At 40.7% G+C, this 18,111-nt stretch overlaps 1 protein-coding gene across 3 annotated transcripts in view; it reads left to right on the top strand.

Moving 5' to 3' along the window:
- The first annotated feature begins 14,016 nt into the window (after positions 1-14,016).
- The window catches only part of trabd2b (TraB domain containing 2B), a 63,626-nt gene continuing 59,531 nt past the window's right edge, over positions 14,017-18,111 (top strand). For 2 of the 3 annotated variants that reach the window (XM_086161905.1, XM_086161906.1), the window contains exons 1-2: positions 14,017-14,422; positions 17,083-17,652. In XM_086161905.1, the coding sequence (XP_086018031.1) occupies positions 14,306-14,422; positions 17,083-17,652 (687 nt within the window). In that variant the 5' untranslated portion in view covers positions 14,017-14,305. The remainder of the gene's footprint in view (positions 14,423-17,082; positions 17,653-18,111) is intronic. The other variant, XM_086161907.1, reaches the window with a different exon arrangement.

Here is an 18,111-nt window from a genome sequence, read left to right on the forward strand (position 1 = left end):
AAACCAAGAAAACTGTATTTTGCTTGGGTTTATTTGACAGAAAGCATATCTGTGCTCACTGATTCTTCAATGAGTGAACTTGAGGTCTCGTGTTTTATGGGCTAAATGGAGTCAGTTCCCAAGAGGGATGCAGTGGAAGGTTCTTAAAACCTTTAAAACAATTAATCTCCTCTTCCTCCTCTGTGTGTCTTTGTCTCATCTCCCTTAAATCTCTTGCCAAACCTCTCAGCTGGACCTCTTTGCTCCACAGAGAAAAACAAGGATGAAGGGAGGGTTACATGGTATGGTTTATCTGCGTCCTGCGATCTGCACAGAGAAAACCGGGGCGGGTTATGAGAAAGATTTATAAAACAGTGAGCTCCTTCTGTTGGCTGGCCTTTAGTGTCAAGAAGATAGATGGTTTCTTTCTGCTGCCTCATTGTGTCCATGTGTGGGCGTTTGCTGCAGTGTGCCAGAGCGGTGCATGTACATGGCAGCCATTCTTGAAACTTATGGAGCTGTTCGGGAGAATTAAACTCTTCTTGTAATTGTTATAACATGCTTTGAAAGATGGGCAGGCTTGTGATAATTTGGCCAAGTTTCTGGGTTTTCACAAGGGTTAAATTTGGGTCAGGGTGGGAGTTGACACAAGAATGGAGGATGAGATTGCCAGAGTTGGACCTCCATTATCGTTCCTTGTTGTTCGTCCTCCAGATGGCTGACAGCCAGGGCAGAGGCTCTCGGCCTGGTTCAAAGGTGGCAAGACTGAGTGTTTGACCAGGGGTCAGACACTGAACAGAAAAGTTATAGGACTGGAATTGGGCCATCTGTGGGATGTGGCTTTTATCCAAACCCACTGCCACTGTAGCGGCCAGAGCAAGGATCATTATAAGATTTGTTTTAAGGAGTGATGGTTAACCGCAATACTGCCCAATTGCCTGAGAGCTGAAATGCCTCCTGGGTTTAGACATGCTTTTGGGAGTTCGCTGAGGGCTGGGATGTTCGGTGAGGAGCAGATCTGGGCTTGCTGTTTGATAAATCACAGCCACTGCCGGAGGAGCTCACAAGGCCAGGGTCGTGATGGAAAACACTGGAAAACTTTGTGGAGGAGCAGACAGTAATACAGACATGCACAGGGCTGTAATTGCAATGTACAGTTGAAACACATTCACGCCCACACAGGCAAATTCTAAAATCTCAACCCAATATAGGTTGTAAAATTATTTGAACAGTACGGGTCCGATATTTGGTGCATTCGACGGCACATTCATTTCAAATGCATTAATAGACAACTTGTCATCGACCCATTTTGGTTTAGAGCAGACATTTCTCTAATCATCAATTCCCCAGTAGTTGCACTCTGTTCCCACTAAAACCATAAGGATGTGCTCATGAGCCCATATCTGAGCCCAAGGCTTGTCCACAGCTCTGTGATGATAGAATTGGAGTTACTGCTTTGCATAAAAATGATTCAGTATATGGTAATTTAAACCCACTGCCCTGCTTTCATCATAGAGATTATCTCATCGTTATAATAATCCCACAATCAAGTCATTCAAATTCAATTCATCTGTGAAGGAAGTATTGCCTTATAGAATGTTCTTTTAGCAGATTTGATCGAAAAAGTTCCTAAATTTGTTATAATGTTTTGTAGTCTTCTTTTCTTTTGAAATAGTTTAAAGTAATACACTTTATTTTGCTGTATTACTGAAGTTTTTATTTTTTTGTGTTAGTGCCCCAGGAGTGACTGGCAACTGGTATAACCTATCCCCTGTCTAGTTTGAGCAGGACCAGAGTACAGCCTACCAACACCCTGGGTGTAGGATAACAATTACAGAAAATCGATTAATGGAGATGTAACATTTGTCAAAATATGGACCTACATTTGCCAAATTCATTATAAAGCAAATCCATCCATTATATGCTGCATATCCTGCACGCAGGGCCGTGGTGGAGTGCTGAAGTGTATCCCAGTGGTCATCGGACAAGAGGCAGGGTACATCCCGGATCAATCGCAGAGTCACATATATAGACAGACAACATTCACTCACTCGTGGCAATTTTTCCCATTTTTGCCCAATTAACCTCCTGCGTGCTTTTAGGTCGTGGGAGAAAACTGAAGAACCCAGAGGAAACCCTTGCACACACAAGGCGAACATGCAAACTCCACACAGAAAGGTCCCCTTGTTGGAATCAAACCAGGGTCCTTCATGCTGTGAGACTGAAGTGTGAACCACTGCACCACGATGCTGCCCGGAATGAGATCATTGAAGGCAAAAATAACTGCGTAATATCAGTGATCCCTCATTTTGTAGTTTTATCTGTTGTCCATAATTCTATAAATTAAACAAAAAAAGGAATGATGAATATAAATGCCTCCCCACCTCCACAGGTATTGTAGTCAAATTCCTGTTGAAGTCAAGGATGTTTTTTTTTTGAACTTTTTAAACATGGCTTTTGTTTCTGATTTGGTACTTGCAATCAGCAGCTCAGAGGCGTTTAGTCAGGAATTTTTAAACCAGCTTTGACCTGCTCCTGGTACAAGTCTGAAAAAAAAAAAAAAGTACACAATATATATATATATGTGTGTGTGTGTGTGTGTGTGTATGTGCGTGTGTATGTGTGCGTAGTAATGAAAGTTTTGCTATACCTTTATAAGTTATGTGTATATGTATGTGTATATGCACAATACACACACACACACACACACACACACACACACATATGTGCCATATGTATATAAAGTTTCTTTTAAGAAAAAGACAAACTTGATAATATTTTCTCCTCTTAAACTGGATACTCTCAATTGATCACCTCTGCTCCTCTCGTTTCACACACCGCAGTCACATGGCAACCAGAAAAGCCAAGAAAAACAGGAACACTGGGATTATTCAGTCATTTTTATCAACATCTTCTTCACTTTCCAAGCCCGAACGTCTAACTTTGAAAATGTTTCCACTAAACAGTTGAGTATCCGTCAGGGTTTATTGCGGGATTGGAGCTCAAATTACTGACTCTGTGGCTCATTTACTCTCTGAATCCACAGTCTTCAGAACAAAAGTTGCATATGGACATGTCCAGTGATATGATAATAGCATGAAATGGGAAACACATTTCAACAGAGAAACTCTTTCCAGGGCTTTTATGTATGACGTTTGATGTTAAAACACATAGAAAATGTAAAAGCTAGAGAGGATACAAAGTTAAGATGTGGTGATTTGCCTGAATGATCAGAAAGAGCATGAGCACATATATGATACTGTTAGATGACAAATTATAATCATTTGGAAAGGACTGAAAATCAAGAACTGATTGCTGCTTGTACTATAAAGCAATATATGAAGTATGCAGTTGTAGGCTGAGTCTACCTCTCATGTTTATCTAAAGACCTTGTTGGCATTTTAATGGGGTTGAATTGAGGATACAATAATAAAAGACTGTTAAATGAAAATAAATTAGGATTGGAGAGTAGTTAATGATGGTGATTAGTCTGAATTGCAATTTTCCTGGTGAATGACCCACTCAATTAAAGTTATCTCCGATCAAGCTCTTATTGTTGACATTTTTTCTTACAAATTACAACTGCTTTCTCGGGGAAAAAAAATAAAAAAAAGGAACAGAGCCAGCCAAAATTGCTTGAAAATATAATATATTGTAATATTTTACTGTTTTTTGTTTTTAACAATACCAAGTTATAACATTTTTGTTGTCAACTGAACAAAGATGGACAATTTTGGTCATTGGTGTATTTTTTTCTCTTTATGGTGTGAGTAGTTCACTGAAGCCTATGACACCCTAAGGTTATTACGGTTGTTACGGCCCTTCTATGTTTGCCATAAAGAGAGGCTCTCCATGCCCCATTTACCATCTTCTGAAACCAGACCACTTTGTGCCACTGTTTGTCATACATTGCCATCAGACTCCAGCTATAACTTGTGGCACCACCTTTTTTATGACACACTTAAAGTGGGCGAGCAAAGTGATAGAGACGGGAGCAATAAATGAATGGAGTCAGCAAAACAGATCTGGAGTCGTGTCACAGGTGCATCATGGGACATTTCCATATAAAATATCTAAAAAGGACTTAACTTATAAATCATAATGTTTGTTGAGTTGGTAACTTGTTGACCCTTACAGACTGTAATTCTAACATAATTCAAAGATTAAGTGTAAATTAGCCAGGCTAAACAGAGTGTAAGTTGAACTTTCATACATCACTTTGATTTCTGCTGGAAAATCAGCTCATAAATTCTGCTGACAACCTTCATGGTGACATTACACTGCAACAGTTTTGAATGTCAGATTTCTTGTGGCAGAAATTAATACCACATGTCTAAAAGTAAAATAAAGGATCGCCAATTGAGTTTGCACTGATTTCCACCTGGACCTCTAGAAAAAATGGAAGGCTATTTTGGAAAATCTGATAGACAACATGTCACATGCTTATACTGTACCAATAACACATTTTTAAAAAAAATCTTAATTCTTGTGAACATATACATTAGTTAAGGCTAAGCATAACTAATGTGTGTTTTAAAGGCATCAAAACTTTCAATGAGTCAACCTATTGGACTTTATTACATAATAAAAATAACTGAGCAATGGATGATAAATTCTGTATTTGTAATAGGATTCAATAACAGCAAACCCTTCTGCTTAACACTGCTTTATTGAAAGAGGACATGGAAAACTTTTCAAGTAGCTGTCATGCTCTCTGTCTAACCAGTCAGCACTCATTTTTACCCAGCACAAGATACAATCATTTGATGAGGGACTGGATGTTAAGCTTCTATGACATGTTTCCCATGATTACTCATGTCCTACAGGCTCTCAAGCTACATCACACACTGTACTGAGTTATCACAGCGCACAGCCTTCTCATCTGTCAGTTGGGTAAAACCTGGAGTCAGATCAAACATGAGCAGTCTAAACTTTATGCTCGCACTGGGAGATAACTCCCAAGTAAAGTTGAGGTCATATCCTATAAAATGTTTGGGATGGCAATGCCACAATATGAGGATGTACTCAAGTTGGAATCCAGAACTGTAGGCTGTAATAGATCTCCAAGGCTCATCAAGAACTGCCAGGGTCTTGCTATATATCAGGCAGGAAAACTTTTAAATGGAAAAGCTCTCACAGCAAAGTTCTCTCTGGCTCACTGGACATCTTTACTCATAATTTGGTGCTGAAATCCAATTCTAAACTGCGATGTACCGACTTACCGTCTGTTAATATTTCCATAAATTATGATGTGACCATGTGTTTAGTGTCTTGTTTAATTATATATGTTACAATATTGTATAAGGTTCAAAGAAACAAACCAGCTTTCCCAAATAAGAATGCCAAAGGAGTCCAGTCCTACATTTATACAAAACTTAAAATTTAAGCAATAATGGACGAGCATTTACCTTTTACAGCGTTACGCTGCTGAATTAAAATATATTACAGATTAACATAAAGGGTATCCATACATTTTACATTTCACACACTCATGCAAAAAAAAGAGGGGAGAGTTGCACAAACAGATCAAAAATTCCAGGGATTCCCATAGGAATGAATCGACTTCCAGTTGACCTGCATTTGTACACAGAGCTATGTGGAAATGAGGAGTTAGTGGTCTATACCACATGATTTGATTTTTTTTTCACTATTTAGTTTTAGCAGTCCATAAGTAAACATGGCTGTGGTTGCTTGGTGGCTGTCTGTGTGTGTAAGCTCTTGATATTGAAATGGTACATTTCATTACATGTCATGAAAAAAAAACCATCCATTACTTTCAAAGTACTGTCAAACAGTGGATATAAAGTTGGATGCTTAACAGTTGCTACAAGTGCATGACTGACACAGGTCTGATCTTCTTGCTTTATTCGGAATTATAGTAGTAATCATTTCATATAATGTAATTTCCCCAAGTGGAGGTTGGGGTTAAATTATGTAAGTGGGTAGAAGGAGGGTGAGACACTTACAAAAGATAAAACCCAAATGTCATGCCACTAAAACAGTGGACTCTGTATCCTGTGTGCTCAAATTACTTTGTAAATGCTGCTCTGTCAGCTCCATTTGAGACCCTGGAATATTCAAACAAGACACAGTCATCCGAGGGTGTGTGCTGTGTGGTGAGTGAGGTGCCTGTACATTGGCTTGGATGTGACTTTCAATCACGGTGGCGTGCCTTTAACCCAGAAGACATAGCCAGCTTCAGTAACGGCTCATAAATCAAGCCACTGTCTCACTGTTTTGGCTGCAGATTTCTGATCCCTCCAGAGCAGGATGCATGATTCAGCCCGGACCAGGCCACTAGTTTGCTTTCAGTAATGGTCAGCAGGGTCATTGCTCTCCTGCCTTTGTTATTCTGTCACTTTCAAGTGTTACTACTGTTTAATGGACTCAGTACCTGCAGTAATTCACAGAATGCTTTAATATCAATACATTTCCATATATGTGCATTTGTTGTTTCATCTTTTAAACAAAATCAACAACTAGGGTAGAGCAATAAATATCTACCGGTATATGCTGTCAAGATCTATAGTGGTATGACGAGGAACTGGGCATGTGTCATGAAAATGCCTTTAGCAACAAATGCCGAAAAGGCCAATAAATGTAAGGTAGTCAGTATGTTTATTTTTGGATAAAGTTCTTGTTGAGTTGTGATGATAAGTTTTGAACGTTCTGACATTTGCCTTTATGAGCTTAAAAATATTCAACACATTGACTAAGCAAAAAACAAAAAAATAACAGTTAAGTTTTTTTTTTTTAGCTGTCGAAATAATTGAGTGCACAGTGTGTGTCTGTCTCTGTTGTTCCTGGTGGCTTTTCTTATAATTCACTCAGGGTCTTGGATTGCCCTCATCCTTGCCTCGAGTACTGAGACTCCATCTGAATCACACTGTCATTCTTCTAGAACACCTGATGGGGCCGCTTGAGGCTGGTCACACAACGTATTTAATGATTTAACCTGAACCACCTGAACTGAACTGCATCGTGCATTTATATTAAAGTTCTGCAGAAAAGGGACATGCATCTGTGAAATTAACTGGACCTTATATATGGAAGAAGTACCGAAGTAAGTGGTTAATGATACTTTCATACGTGACAGAGTAATACACACATTATGTGGCAGTCCAAACAGAGCCCTGGGCTCTAAGACCATAAATAAATACAGAAAGGAGAGGTGAAGTTGGTGTATTTTCTTTCCTGCTTCTCTTACACTAGATTACAGTATAAACCTTGACACATGTTCAGGATCAGCTGAAGAAGCAGAAAATTACCCCTGCTTTCCCTGGGAGGAGTGTTTATGTACTTGTGTGTCTGCATGTAAGTGTGTACTCGTGTATTTGGTCATAACACTCATACAGTTCAATATATTTCTCTTTCTTTGCACATGTGTCTAGCACCTCACCCAACCCAGTCAGTCATACATAGCAGTTTTTAGATGTGTTTGGTTTTTTTTTTTGCCTTTTCACATGCGTGTTTGTTTGTCTTTTGTGCAGAAATCAGGCTGTTCCACACGTTTACACTGTGCACGTATGGCTCTTACTTCATGCCCGCATTTGTGTGTGTGTGTGTGTGTGTCACAGCATGTAGCATGGTGGTGCAGATTATTTCCTGACAAGCTCTGGGCCTGTTGACAGCACTCCTGCTCCCTGTCAAGCACGAGAACAGCTCTATGTATGAGTGAAGAGTAGCTGTAGGAACGATGCCCAGATAGGAAAGTGTTGAAGCTCATAGTGTGTGTGTGTGTGAGTGTGTGTGTATGTGCGTGTCTGTGTTTCTGTGCATGTCTGTAAGCAAGTGTGTATGCTTGTATCACTCTCTATGTGAGCATTACACTCTAGGTTGTTTCAAGTAGACAGATCTCAAAAGTTCCAACCATTTCGGTCCCCTTTTTCTGAAATAATTATTAATTGCAGACACTTGAATAACAGCCTCAAATGCAGTAATGTCTGCAGTGCATCTTATACACTCAATCACACATATTCATGTCTTCCTCTCTGGTACTGCTCAGTCTGTTTACATTAAATGGTTTACGCAACCATTTCTTTCCATTTTCATTTTTCAAATGAGGTTTATATCGAGCAGCTGGGAAATGGGGATACATTTCTAACTGAGATGAGAAGTTGGATAAATGCAGCACAGACAGTGTTGGGGTTCCACTGCTGCCAATCTAACCTGCCATTGTATAAAGGCTGGAGTGACTCAGACAAAACGCCGGACATTTCTTCTGTTCTACAAACACATTACAAAGGCAAGAGAGAGAATGGCATGGATAAACATTCTGGCCAGACAGTGACTAACGCATTTCTTTCCCATCTCTGCAAGCATGATACCTTCCTAAATCTGCAAAGCTTTGATGCAATGCATTTACTCTATATGTGGCATACGAGTCTGCCGGGCCATAATATAATCTTCAAAGAACCTCATTAGACCAGACAACCATCTTCAAAAGAAAGTAAAGTTCAAATCATGATTTCTGCAGACTTAAAGAAGAGCTCATCTCAACCTGAAAGGCTTGAATTTATGTAGGGTTATTGTACACCAGTGTAGACTTGAGGCTTCAATTTGATGGTATCATAACACATGCTTTTCGGACTGTGGTCCCTGTGAACGTAAAAGGCCTTATTTGGCCCAGGCAGCCTCTGCTGAACCCCTGCATGGCTAAACCACAAACAGAACAGTGAAAGTGAACACCAAGAGACTTATACCGACAACCATTAGCTATTCAAATACATATATATCCAGTTTCCATAATATGATGATATCAATGACATCTATTGTCCAGTGCAAAGATTTGTAGCAGTGTCACTACAGTTGTTGAAATTACATGAGGGGAGACATCATTATTCCTCCATATCTTATTCTTTCACCATTCTAAAAGCCAAAAGGTATTTCTCCTGAACAGTGGGAGGGGGCTTTTCACTCCTCTGTCTGGACTGCTTTGGCTATCAGGGGGGAAATGGAGCAAAAAGAGAGGGAAGATAGCAGGGGGTGGGGGTGGGGTGGTGTCTAAAGATGGATAATACAATTACTCACAATGCCAATGATCAGTGGGAGGTAGGAGAGTGGACGCATCATGGGGTGCCTTTGCCAGCCAACCCTTTGATGTGGAAGCCTTATGCACTCCGGGAAACAAATGTAAGCCACAGTCCACTGTGAAGAAAGACACTGCGTGTATGTCTGTGTCTGCATTCATGTGAATGTGCATAAGTGAAAGAAAGAACTAAACACAATGATTATTCTGGTTGTTTGACAAAGATCTCAGGACACTCAGGAGCTATTTGGGCCATACCTGTAGTGGCATGTTTATGATATACAAGGTAGTCCCATCATCATCTTTGCATTTCAAATAATCTCCCGATCGTAATCACATTAAAGTAGTCATACATTGACTATGTTTGTGAGCTGTTTCTTGACCTGAGTCTGCCAAAACTTCATATGTATTTTATTGAAAAGATTGCACTCTGATGCTGAAATGGATAGAGGAACTCCTGACTCAAGGAAGATTTGTTTTTTAATTGAGAGTTATTTACATCATCTTTCATGTCATCAGATCATTCAATTCCCCCAAAGAGAACTGATGCCTTTCCTCCACTCTATTTCTATGTTTTCATAATGTTTTGACTTCTGTGTATTTTGAATACAGCCCGTAACACGTAACACTTGAAGCTGAACATTGCCTCTAAACTTCTGTATAATAAAACTATACTTTCATAACTACTTTTCCATGGTTGATATCTCAGGAAACAAATTCACAGTACGGATGGGCGTTCGTATCTCCCTCCAAAGGTATACAGAAAAATCTATGAAATTTTTGAAATTCTATCTTTAAACCATTACAATGGATTTGAAATATCAGCATCAGGCCATTAATCTTCACCAGTATTCCAGTTGAATTTCCACTCATTAATTCTCCAGTATAGCACTGGCTTTGACAGATAGTTTTATCTTTCCATTATCTTTGTCTAAATTAATGTTTTTTTCTTTCCAAAGAATTGTTCCAGAACTTGAGAGGGTTCTTAAATATTGTCTAAATAAATGTCTAATATGAATTATCTGTTCTTGTGTGTTACCAGGATTGTGTATCATGTTATAAATTCTCTGTTGCTACATTAAGACAGCTCTTGAATTCAGTCTTAATACAATAATTTACCAGCCCTTCCAAAGAGTTTCTACTTAATGTAGCTGGATGTAGTGCAGGATTTATCAATGGAACCATGTATTTAGATCATCTTCTTAAGATGTCCTCTGTCATCATCTAGGTCTTCTAGATTCCCTGAAGTATTTTCTATTCGTCTGATAAGTTGTTCTTTTTTCTCATATCTGTATGTTCAATTGGCAGATCTATTGAACAGCTCTCTGATTCAAAGTCAACAAATATGTCTGCTTTGTTATCATGACATGACGAGGGAACAGGTAAAACATTACACTTGACATGACATCAATCTGATCAATCGATCAGACGAAATGTACTCTGTCTGATATTTTAAATGTGACTGTGGACCATAATTTTCATCGCTTAAATGTAACTTCGATGGAAAGGTTTGAACAAAAAAACAAGAAAGCAATATTTCTTGTTTTATTATTACAAATAAAAGTCCACCAATGCAGATAAATCTGTTCTCAGTTAATCTGTTTCAAGTTCTTCCTTTCGCAGTGGTCAGTTACTCTACCACTAAACAGCCCCAATTGCTTTAATTGCCTTAATTATATTGTAAATAAAAATTGAAACTCTGATCATGAAACATGTGTTTTTCTAACTTCATCCAAAAACAATGACGGCGGGAAACAAGAATTCGGACTTTGTATCCGGGAAAACAAGTCTGACTGTGACCCCTGTCACTTTATCACTTCCTCTAATCTTCCCCCCTCTGCTTTTTCTCATTTTCCACTCTGAATGATGAATATAGACAGTTAGCCATCCAGTGCATGTGTTGACATGTCACTGGGGATGTTACCACACGGGCTGTGGAAAAAAAACATAGCACCTAAATCACCACATAAACACTCTACAAATACTGCCTGAGGTTGTTCTGTGGTGGTGGGGAACTAGGGGGACTCGCTCAATACGCTTGAGAGAAACGGAGCGTTTGTGAATGAGAAAGTATGGTCAGCTTGTCTCACACTCCCACTTGAATCAACCCGTCTTGATCTACTGAACTGCAGCTGATTCATTTTGGACCCCCACCTGACATTCTCCGAAATAGAATTATCCTCCCTGCTTTTTCCTCCCGCTCCCATCTTTTTCCCCCAAGATGTCCAGCTAAGGAAACCTCAATAACAGTTCACCAGAGACTCAGTCAATATTATTCCTTGACATCTTCAAAGTGGGACAGAGGATATTGGAGCCCAAGCAACAGACGGGTGGAGATACTGAGTGTGTGTGTGTGTGTGTGTTCCAGCTGAGAACAGAGACAACAGACAGACAAGAACATTCAGTTTGGTCTTCCCTGTCAGTCATAGTCTTCCTTCTGAAGTATGGCTGCCTGAAGCTATTGGCCACTCCTTCATATACATCATGCTCACAATTTCTTTGAAGCCCTATCTTGGGCCCCTAGGGTCAACCATCTCTCTGTCCTTATTACCTTTATCTGCACTGTACATAATCTCAATTCTTCTTCACACCAGTAGGGGTCCCTCTGTAATAAACAACAGTTTACACACGTTCCCAGACCGGGTAACCCTTCCTGTGACAGAAAATAAAAAATAAAAATTAATGAACTGAATTTTCTTGTGGTGGAAGTCATCATGGGCGTAAAAGATGAAGCACATCTTTCATTACATGCTAATAGGCAAGTAACAACGCTGAGAAAGACACGGTGAGTCAGTGCTGAGGTTTTGTAGCAGGATTTCTGCCGTACATCAGACAGACACTCAACGGAGGAGCAGCAAAGACAAGCGGACACAAGAGCCTGGAAGCTGGAGGCTGCTGACAGCAACAAGCTCTCAAGATCTCTCCCTCATAAATAATATGCCATTGAAATAATGCCATCATTCAATTATAAAAAAAGGAATTTTAGTTTTTATTTTCCTTGGTTCTCTTTTTGCAACACCCCCACTCAACACCTCCCCAGATGTACGGCGTAAGTGAGTGTTTCTGCCGTCTAATAGCAGAACTTTAACTTTCAAGTATTCTTTCATTCAAGCATATATGTGCTCTATGCTGTAAGGGCTGGCCTCTGTCCAGGAATCTCCTGCAGCCAGCAGTGCATAAGCCCTCCTCTAACCAGCCAGGAATGTGAAAAGCTCCTTCAAAGAGAAGCCCCCTGCAAGGTGTGGTTAAAGCAGGTACCTGAGACCACAGGTGCCCAAATTAGAGCTGATGAAACTGAAACTGCTCACTGAAATCCCACACCTGCCCAAAAAGAACATCCACATGAGGAAGGACCAAGATCAAGGATGAAAAAGCACCTGATGTGATGATGATGTTTTGTATGATGCATTTATTACTGCGCTTTCATTTCACAGCTGGGAAGTTGCCGTAAAGGAAACACTGATCCAGCTCTCAAGTCCTAGGGGTTAAAAATCAAAGGTCAAGGTCGCAAGAGTTGCAGTTTTACAACATGGGACTGTGTTAAAAGACAACATGATCAAAGAGGCAACACAAATACACACAATGCCTCATCTGGACTGGGAACACAATGAGAGTTTCTGGGACAGTTACCAGTTACCCAGTTAAAGAGGTCACCGCAGAGCGCCGAGAGCAGGAGCGCAGAGGAGGGGAATACATGGCCGAGGACAAAGAATTGGTTGTCCGAGGTCTGTCTGCTATTGGCCCACAGGGAGCAGCCTAGTGCCACTTCTTTGAGGGGTCTCCTTGATAAATTTCCCCCTACTTGACTCCGTCACACTGGCTAACACTTGGACAATAACTGATGTCATAGCAGAGTACTGGGGCATTGACATCAGGGCCTGCACGGAGAGGGGGCACAAGTCCTTCAGCCAGTTTAAGAGGGGCCGCTTTCACTCAACTCCAGCATTTATTCCACATCAGCCCGCTTCACATCTTGACTCATATGTCTTAACAGAAGTACTTGACTGAAAATAAATAAAACGCTTCTCACAGTTGTCTTTATTTTGGCCTGTTTATTTGCAACCATTAATCATGTACATAAAGTCTAAAACTACCTGCCATGGCCCGGGCTCACTGACACATGTATTTCTACAAGGTTGTCAAACACGGAGAGACAAAGATAAATGTAACGCTGCTGAGGGGGAAGCAGATGACAACATTTGAAATATCGGTGATTTACATTTTGGAATGGGTTTGTTGAAAAACAAGCCCAAACCAAACTCTGCACTGCATGTCGCCTTTCCTACTGGGATCCACAGCTTTCAGGAAATTTTAATTCACAAAAAAAATAAAAAAAACACCTTAAATACTGAATCCTGGAACCCACGTAAATATTCACACATGGGTAAAAGAAGATGTTGGCCAGTAGCAATGCAACAATGCTGGGCTGAGAACCATCCAAACCCACTGTGTAACTTCAAGAGTCCACTTCTTCAGTACAGCTCGATAAACCAGGGGTCACGCAAAAAATTTGAGGAACTATTTGGGGGAGGGAGGAGGGAAGGAGTGGGTAGAAAGGCTGCTTCTTTGGCTGAATGTTTTGGAAGTGAGTGAATGGGTGACCCAGGTTAACGCTCAAGGTGAAAAAAAAACCCTAGTGATGGGATGTTTTTTATTTTATTTTTCTTTTGAAATGTTGTTAAAGGGGGATGAGTGGAGCTTCTCCCGGTATCCCACAAACTTCTCTTTGTGAAAGCTGCATATCAGAATCAGAATCAGAGAATCATATCATGTGAACAAGTATACATGAGCCAGTAGGTAGATACTAGGCTAAAGGCACCAATCAGTGTATCGATAAATGAGCAAATTATTGCCAATTTGGTTGCTTTATTCACACAAACTTGCCATTGTTCTTCTAGTCTTTTAATTTCTAAGAGAGAAGTGTGCAAGAGGGTGCGGTGGAAGGGAGGGGGTGATCAAATCGTCCCACCTCCCACTTTCCACACACTCCAAACTTGCGGAGCGCACCGCTCAAACTCTCACCGAGTTTCCAACTCGGCATCGACTTCCAGAAGACCGCGCGGAGGTGAAGGGAGGAAGACAGTAATTCTAGAGTCGAGCACCAAAAGTGAGCGCAGGAGGAGAGGGAATGGCGAAGGGCTGGAACGGTCACCCAGCCGAGCGGCACATGTAGACCCGGAGGCCACCGGTAACGGGACTTTTTTTTTTTCGGTAGACGATCAGTGACAAAAGGGGAGATACGTGCACACACACACGTCTGCGCGGAGTTGAGTCACAGCAGTGTCCTGTCACCTCGGCATGATGGTCTGTTTACGGGGATTCAGCTGGGTCTTCCTGGGCGCTCTCCTGCACCCCGTGGCGCTCTGGCGCGCAGAGCGGCCGGGCAGACCGAGGCAGTGCGCTCCGCCCGAGTCGGTGAGTCGCGCTCAAATGCTTATTTTCAAACTGCGATTTATACCCTTTAAAAAAGAAGAAATCCCATTCCGTGCGATGCCCACTTGTTGGGAAAATTCTACTCATACATGAACGAAGACACTGTCATCCGGATTATAGCAACCCCTCGATATAACGCGCAGTGCGCCTTAATCCAGCAAATTATTCTCTGCGGTAAGGTCAAAGGTTACTTTAAAGGTAAACCAATCAAGATCAAAAAAAAAAAAAATCAGAATCGTTAAACGGACGTGGACTAAATTGTTAATTGACAAACTCCATGTGGTCAAAAAATAAAAATTACTATAAATATAATAAATTACTTGGAAATTTCTGTTTTCGATGAAGAACCACTATAGTTGTAGTTGCCGGAGCAGAAGAAATATACTACAACTACTACTACTTATAATAATAATAATAATAATAATAATAATAATGATAATAGTAATAATAATAATAATAATAATAATAATGATAATAGTAATAATAATAATAATAATAACAATGCTCCTATTAAATATCTATATGCAGTTTCAGACCTCTTTGTAGTGTATCTTAAAACACTCTGGGTTGCATATAATAGGATCAGGTGAGATTGAATTAAAAGCAGTCTGCAGGTGAATTGGTTGCTAGTCACTAATTGTTTTTGCTGTTTAGGTGAAGGAAACAAGAGGAGTACATCTGGAGGTGACTTTATTGGAAATGACAAGATTTTGTCTCAGTACAGACCATTAAACACTAATACTGGTTAAATGGGGGATTTTGTCTCGGTCTGACACGTAAGGTGCGCAGCAGTGTGGAGCGACAGTCCGCCATTAACTTCTTTGTGTTAGAATGAAATGCTTATGATTTTGTCAATCTGTTGCACAATGTGCACCTCATCCTCAGCACATTTGATTAAATCTTGGTGGGAGAGTGCACATCCAGTATATGTAACAAAAATTACATTGGAATTAGCAAAATAAAAAAAATCATGGTGAAAGAGAGGGAGAGAGACAGAGAGAGAGGGGAGAGAGACAAAGAGCAAAAGGCGATATGATAAAATGACACCCCCAAATGTGACCACAAGTTTACATATTATCACCAGATAGTCATTTATAAGCTTGATGTTTATTAGTGCATGATGTCTCTTATGGATCAAGTGTATGTTGTCAGCAATGACTGAAGGCTTCGTGCTCCTTCGCTTTGTGTGATTTGCAACACAGTTCTGTGGTCTCTGTTTTCTGTTAAGAGTAATTACTTCCATAAAAAAAGAGCCCCGCGCGTCAAGGCTCTCCGGGAAAGTCCAGCGTTAGTAGAACTTCTTCTCGGCCCATAGACAAGCCGGGCCACTTTTCCATGTCAAAAGTCTTCCTTTAAGGAGAGGCCTAACCTTTGCATTGGCTTGTTAATGAACGATAAAATGCTGCACATGCAGAAACAAAAAAGAAAAGATTCCGCGTTTCCCAAAAATGATGATGAAGAATACACAATTATGAATGTGAAGCGATCCAAACCGTTCACTCTGGTACTTCACACACTGTCAGCGAGACCCGGACAATTTGAAAATTGAGTCGGAGAGCTTGAAACAATGTAACTGTTAAGGCACAGAGTATTCTGACATTAAATAAAGCACTCGATTATTTCATCTTAAAGGAGATTATGGTAAAAGTTACTGTATGTTCATTGCAGTTAAATATGATGATAAAAGCACATCCCACAAGGCGAGTTTGCTGGCTTTTGGCAGCAATTTGGAAAGTTTTATATGACAAATGCTGGGTTGGCAGTGTAATTGGAACACAGCTGAAGGAAATCTTGATTAAATTTTACTGGTAAACATTTTCTAAGAATAACTTTATTTTACAGCAATAGGCTACAACCTTCAAGTGCCTGATTGCACTATGTTATAGAAGCCAGACGTTTCATAATGTTTATAAAAGTTAATTCTTTTTTCATATTTAAATAATGCCAGCATGAAAGTCCTAGCACATGCACAGCGCATTTGCAGAGCACTTAACAAGAAACATATTTTAAGTGCAATATGGCCTTGTGCTCATTCTAAATGACTGCCTTTAATTTCTAATGTGACATAGTTGTGTTCAAATATGACCACGAGGGACAAACATCTCGTAATGTAACCCATCGAGCGCAAAGAAAAAAAAGGCTGTCAGCGATGGATCTCCCTGCTTGGTGCAAAAAAGAAAAATCATAAACAAAAGAATCACAGCGGGGTCAGAAAGGAGAGCAGTTTTCTTTCAGCTTTTGGATTTTATGAGCTCAGTGTAGTATATTTGCACTGCAGCCTTCAAAATGCTTCCCAGGCCGAAAAGAGGCTTTGGCAAGTGAGGTATGCACCTCAACAATACACGGGGGTCTGTTTACAGCCCAGAGGGCCCCTCTATAAACTCCCTGCCTTCACCACAGCAGCAAGCCCTCATAGCACAGCCCGGAGCTGAATAGACATCATATCTCCCCTGCCCTCATCTCAAAATGGTATTTCAGTCTTTAACTTATTGGCCCCAACATATGATCTGCTGAACCACAATTTATGTGCCAGCTTTTTTTTTTTTTTTAGGTAATTGTTTCTGTGTCATGACGGTTGTGGTATTTTTGTTTCCATTTGCTCTAAAAAGTCTTTTCTGCATTTCTTATTTTCATATCCTCAGCAAGGTGACATGAACTCTTTCCTTTGGAGGATAAAGCGTGTTCCCCCTCTTAACCCCTCTTACCTTTTCGGTACCATCCATGTACCCTACACCCGAGTCTGGGACTTCATCCCTAATAGCTCAAAGCAGGCTTTCCACAACAGCAACAATGTTTTCTTTGAGTTGGACCTGACCGACCCCCTGACCATCTCAAAGTTGACCAGCTGCCAGTTGCTGCCCCATGGGGAGAACCTGCAGACGCTGCTACCTCGAGACTTGTACCGTCGCCTCAAACGCCACCTGGACTACGTTAAACACATGATGCCTTACTGGATGACAGCTGATCAACGTGGTCGTGGCCTGTATGCTGACTACCTCTTCAATGCCATTGCGGGAAATTGGGAGAGGAAGAGGCCTGTGTGGGTGATGCTGATGGTCAACTCACTGACAGAGTGGGACGTCCGCTCCAGGGGGACACCGGTACTGGACTTGTTTTTGGCTCAAGAGGCTGAGAGGATGGGAAAAATCACAGGGGCTGTGGAGCGAGTGGAGGAGCAGTGTCACCCTCTCAATGGCCTCAACTTTTCTCAGGTAAGGGCAATAAATGGAAAACCGCATTTTTTCACTTGTGCTATATGTATACACAGCTGGACAAATTGCACTAACAAGACAGGCCTAGAGGGGGCATGAGTAGATCCCGAAATGCCCAGCGGTCCGTCACTCTGCTTGCACTTAATTAGTTTTTTCATGATTAAAAATTCAGTTTGGCTGTCTTACCAAAAACTAAGCCAATATTTTGGGTGTTGCATTTTTCTGGAAGAAAAGGCAAAAACATAAGAAAAAAATAGGGATTAAAATGTGTACGCAGGAGACAGCTTTATGGTTATGGATTTCCCTGCAGCTCTCTAAACAAACATACTCAACAGCTGAATATGCAGAGAGGGTGTCAGGCTGAGAAATTTACATGCAGAACAGATTAGACAAGGTGAGAAGAGTGAAGAGTTGTCTCTTCCATCAATGCAGACTGGCTGTCAGGATTTGGCAGGGATT

Source organism: Fistularia commersonii, chromosome 16, assembly GCF_037954325.1.
Source record: "Fistularia commersonii isolate RoL2024-O1a breed Wild chromosome 16, RoL_Fcom_v1.0, whole genome shotgun sequence".
Classification (NCBI taxonomy): Eukaryota; Metazoa; Chordata; class Actinopteri; order Syngnathiformes; family Fistulariidae; genus Fistularia; species Fistularia commersonii.